Consider the following 4,812-nt stretch of genomic DNA (forward strand, 5'->3'; position numbering starts at 1 on the left):
AATTAATGTCTGGATACAACCACACTCTGCAGCTTTCAAAGCCCCTGAAAATGCTTTTACTTCAAACAACCACTTAAAAGGTTTCAAGCTAAGAAAAATGTCAGTCGTGATTTAACAGTGTAAGAACCCAATGACATTTGCTGGGATGTTTGATCACTCAAATCTAATCAGACCTTGATGAAGCAGATTATTCCACTTTAAATATTCTAAATATTTAAATGAAACACTGACATCATTATAGATTGATTATTTACATATTTGAAGTTTTCAGCGGTTTTACTCTTTAATCAATAAATTTGCAATTTGTGAAAACACGCACACACACACACACGGACATACCACAGATAGCTCCATCCTGTACAGGAGCTTAGTTTGTGCATTTTAAGCTGAAGTGACTTAGTTTAGTTTAGTGATTTAAAATGTTTGATAAAAGAAGTGAAGTTTTTAATGTTGCAATACACAGAAACACCATGGAATATCTAATTGCTGCAGTGATAGTATAGACTGACACGAACACATTCGATCCAACGCAAACACATTTGGAAAAAAAAGTAAATTCCAGACTTTGGACATATTTGCAGAAATGGATCATATTCATATTCCAAATGATCTTACTTTGGACTTTGACGTTTCTATGATAGCTTACCAAACAAACCAATGGACCTTCCCATTATTATCTGCAACCAGATAATGCCTAAATCAACAAGCACACTGCAAATGCAAAACATCAGATTTAGTGGTATTAAGCATGGTGTCTGACTATATGTTGGACAAGTCAGTGTTTGGTGGGTTTTATTATTGTAGGGTCTTTACCTTACAATATAAAGCGCATTGCGGCAACTGTTATTGTGGTTTGGTGCAATATAAGGAAACTGAACTGAACTGGTTGCCAGGAGAACGGTGCTTGTCTGACTGCATTGTGCCAAGTGTAAAGTTTAGTGGAAGGGGGACTATGGTGTGCTATTGTTTTTCAGGAGCTGGGCTCTGCACTTTTTGAAAAATCTTTCAAAAGTTCCCATAAACACACTCCTAAACCTCGTGGAAAGCCTTCCCAGAAGAGCTGAAGCTGTTATAGCTGCAACATTTGGGCCGACATCACATTAAACTCTATGGATTAAAAATGGGATGTCACTCAAGTTCATGTGCTTGTGAAAGCGAACCAGTAATTTTAGCAATATGGTGTATTTTAATAGCACTTTCTGGCTTTTAAACGCCTTGTTTTTATTAGCTATTTGTTTTTAGCTTTTGTTTTTAGCTATGTTGTTATGGTACCACATATGACTTTACAGGCTTTTAATGTAAAGCCTCAATGCCTGACCTGTGCAGTTTATCATGGCAACACGTCGCTAAAACCATAATAAAATAGCTTGTTATAACAAGATACTTTTATGTCATAAAAACGTATTATTTGTGCAATTACTTTTGCTACACAAAGGGGGTACTTTTAAAAATGGTTAGTAAGCTTTTCATAATAAACTTGTAAATAAAATTAAAAAGCCACATTATTGGCTACATTTAATGCTATATCCCAATTATAAACCTACATTTGAAAAGACCTTGTTGTATTGTAGCTACAAAAACCTAAAATTTAAGATTGTCAGCAATCTAGACAGATAGATCAATCAACAGATAGACGGCAAATGAAACAGACAAATGGGAAAAACAGTGTGTCATGTTTTACAAATAATTTTGCTTTTTTCAGATGTTCCACTGCCTCTACAAAAGTCATTACCATTTAAATATTTAAACCTGAGATTCGAATTTTTCAAGACTTTCTTTGTACTGTAAAAACCAAAATGTTGGTGCGGCCTTCCTCCTGTCATCGTAGTCATGAGCAAACCCTATCAAAGACAGACGTCAAATACATTTTGATGCTCATATTACATAAAAGTTTGGTATAGTAAATGCTAAAAATGTAAAACATTTTGGTGTTCACCAGGTTTCTGCTGAACACAGTCACGGGGCCACTGCTGTCAGACAACAGTGCTTATGTCATCAGTCTCGTCTGCTTTTTTCGGCTTACTGGGGAGAGACTTGAGGTACTCCAGATGGCGTCGCGCGTCCTCCTGGTTCTGACGTACATAATACACCACATATGAAATGACCATAGCAAACCAACCGAACATGGTTACGAGCATAGCATAATCTGTGGTCCTTTTTGCCAAGTTACAGAGATCTATGTCAACCGCCAAGAACGGCTGTCCCTCCTGGTCGTGGAGCTCCGAGCTTCTGCAGAGAACCCGGGCAGCAGCCTCATGGTTATGGGCCATTCCTCCAATAGCCTGCTGAAGGGCGCAGTCACAATGCCAGGGGTTATCGTTCACAATAATCCGGGCCTTCAGTCGAGCAAAGGCATCCTTGTGTACGCTAGTGATGCGATTGTGGGAAAGGTCCAGCACCTGTAAAGTTGCCTCTATGCCAGTGAATGCACCTTCCCCTAAAGTCTCCACTGCATTGTAAGAAAGGTTTAGCTCCCTCAAAAACCTAAGTCCATGGAAGGCGAGATCGGGAACGCTGCCGATCTGGTTGTGGTCCAGCCTCAGCAAGACAGTGTCAACTGGTAGACTGGGAGGAATCTCTTTGAGGCGGGACTGACTGCAGGTAACATTGAAGCCATGGAGGTGGGAATCGCGTTGGCATATGCAGCCCTTTGGACACATGCTGGCCGAGGGAAAGCACAAGGCCATTAGGACAAGGCTCTGAAGGAGCAGGCACATGGGGATGGAGCGTGACAGCCACAAGTCCAGCAGAGTCATGCTGACCGACTGTCAGCAGCATCCCGCCTCGGGCCACAGCACCACCACTGGTCGCTTACACACATTGCATAGTAGCGACTGGCTTTCGCAATTTACCCACTGAAGATATGGAAGCGTGAACAGATGTTATCATACTGCGTTGTTGCCTGAAATGAGATAAGACAGAGTCAGTCAAACATATCAGCTAAAAATATAGTATAGTCAAAGGTTCATCATTTAAATGATCTTAAATGTGGCAGGTAAAATTTCATGAAAGTAGAATTCATGATAGATGATCAAATTTAATCAATAATCAAAATTATACAATGAATCCAAATAAGTTTTCTACCAGTGAAAGATATTCATTCATTGGATTCATTGGATATTCATTCTGCTAAAGAGAATGAATATCCAGAGCCTGACTTTACCAACAGCATCATCAGAATAAAAGTGTTTCTGAAAGACTAAGAGTAAAACCTTTTATACTGGATTAGTGCATAATCATAAAATGTATGATTGATCTGTTTAGTAGTAATATGATGAAATAATAGTGCAAGCATTATCTTACTCTTGTCAATAGAATCAAAATTTAACACAAGTAGAGATAAAAAGATGAATGCTGAATAATTCTGAGGCTTATCATACCATCTGTTAAGTATAACACAATGCTGGATACCCAAACAGGATACGCAAAAGTGGGTGTGCATATGGGCAATGTTTTACTTTAGTGATGCTCCACACAATTTCAGTCTCAGAAGATGAGACAATGGAAGCCACAGGGCGTGAAGGTGGATGTCAGACAAGATCAGACTATCGGTGTGCACGAGTTGGATGTCAGGATGGAGAGTGTCTCCAGGGCGGAGAGGCTGGTAACTGGAGGTGACTTCAGTGGACATGTAGGTCGAGTGAACAGAGGTGACAAGTATATATGTATTAAGGAGAGGCATGCAGAAGGACAGATGGTGGATTTTGCCAAAAGGACAGAAACGGCCATGGTGACCATGTAGCCTACTTCAAGAAGAAGCAACATAGAGTGAGGTATAAGAGTAGAAGAAGGTAGACCATATCTAATGCAGAAGGTGCAATCTGAAAAGGACAGGAGATTATAAAATGTAGAAAGGATTGTAGATTGTAGAATGACTCTGGAAATCAAAATGTGGAAGCAAGTGAAGGCAGAGCAACGATGAAATGGTGAAAGCTGGAGTTGAGACAGGTTCTGTGTGGTAGAGACGAATTACCAGGTGACTGTGAAAATACAGCTGCAGTAGTGTGGGAGACTGCCAAGAAGGTGTTTGGTGTATCCACTGGAAAATATTCAAAGAGTTTAGTAATGAACACATTTGATAGCCAGGGAGACGAAGAAAACACCAGCAAACTTTATGGGAAACTATGCATAACACAAAGAGAGAGCTGGCAAAGCAAAAGGCTCAAAGCGAGTTATATCTGAGGCTGGACAATAAAGAAGAAGAAAAGCATTTGTATCAATTAGCAGAGAGAAAGACGGCAAGACTGAGCTGTGAAAAGATGTGCAACAGGTTAGTGTGAGTAAGGAGATTGGTGAAATGTGTTAACAAATGAAGACTGTCTTCCTTCTCTCCCCCCAACCAATCACAGCAGATGGCCCCGCCCCTCCCTGAGCCTGGTTCTGCCGGAGGTTTCTTCCTGTTAAAAGGGAGTTTTTCCTTCCCACTGTCACCAAAGTGCTGCTCATAGGGGGTCATATGATTGTTGGGTTTTTCTCTGTATGTAGTATTGTAGGGTCGACCTTACAATATAAAGCGCCTTGAGGCGGCTGTTGTTGTGATTTGGGGCTGTATAAATAAAACTGAACTGAATTGAACTGAATTGAAAGACTGATGCAGTACTTTGAGGAGCTGCTGCATAAAGAATATTAGAGAGAGGAATGGTAGTGAATCAGGAAACACATCACTAAAAGCAGGAAATAAAGAAAGCTACTAAGATGATGAAGATAGAAAAGGTTTGGTCCGGATCACATTCACTACATTGCCAAAAGTACTTACTCACTCATCAGGTGTTCCAATCAATTCCATTCAAATCAACAACAACAACAGTTACC

At 40.1% G+C, this 4,812-nt stretch overlaps 1 protein-coding gene across 1 annotated transcript; it reads right to left on the reverse strand.

The window, feature by feature from the left end:
• Positions 1 to 1,966: 1,966 nt before the first annotated feature.
• Positions 1,967 to 2,756, reverse strand: lrrc3b (leucine rich repeat containing 3B). Its single transcript, XM_085378334.1, has one exon. It carries the CDS (start codon positions 2,754 to 2,756, stop codon positions 1,974 to 1,976), a length of 783 nt encoding a protein of 260 aa, XP_085234460.1. The 3' UTR covers positions 1,967 to 1,973.
• Between the last annotated feature and the right edge of the window lie 2,056 nt (positions 2,757 to 4,812).

This window comes from Diplotaxodon limnothrissa, linkage group LG18, assembly GCF_057381915.1.
Source record: "Diplotaxodon limnothrissa isolate DT_005_m linkage group LG18, D_limnothrissa_male_GT1.1, whole genome shotgun sequence".
Classification (NCBI taxonomy): Eukaryota; Metazoa; Chordata; class Actinopteri; order Cichliformes; family Cichlidae; genus Diplotaxodon; species Diplotaxodon limnothrissa.

Bases quoted from the DNA above. Each gene is read 5' to 3' on its own strand.
- lrrc3b (XM_085378334.1), bottom strand. From the start codon at position 2,756: ATGACTCTGCTGGACTTGTGGCTGTCACGCTCCATCCCCATGTGCCTG.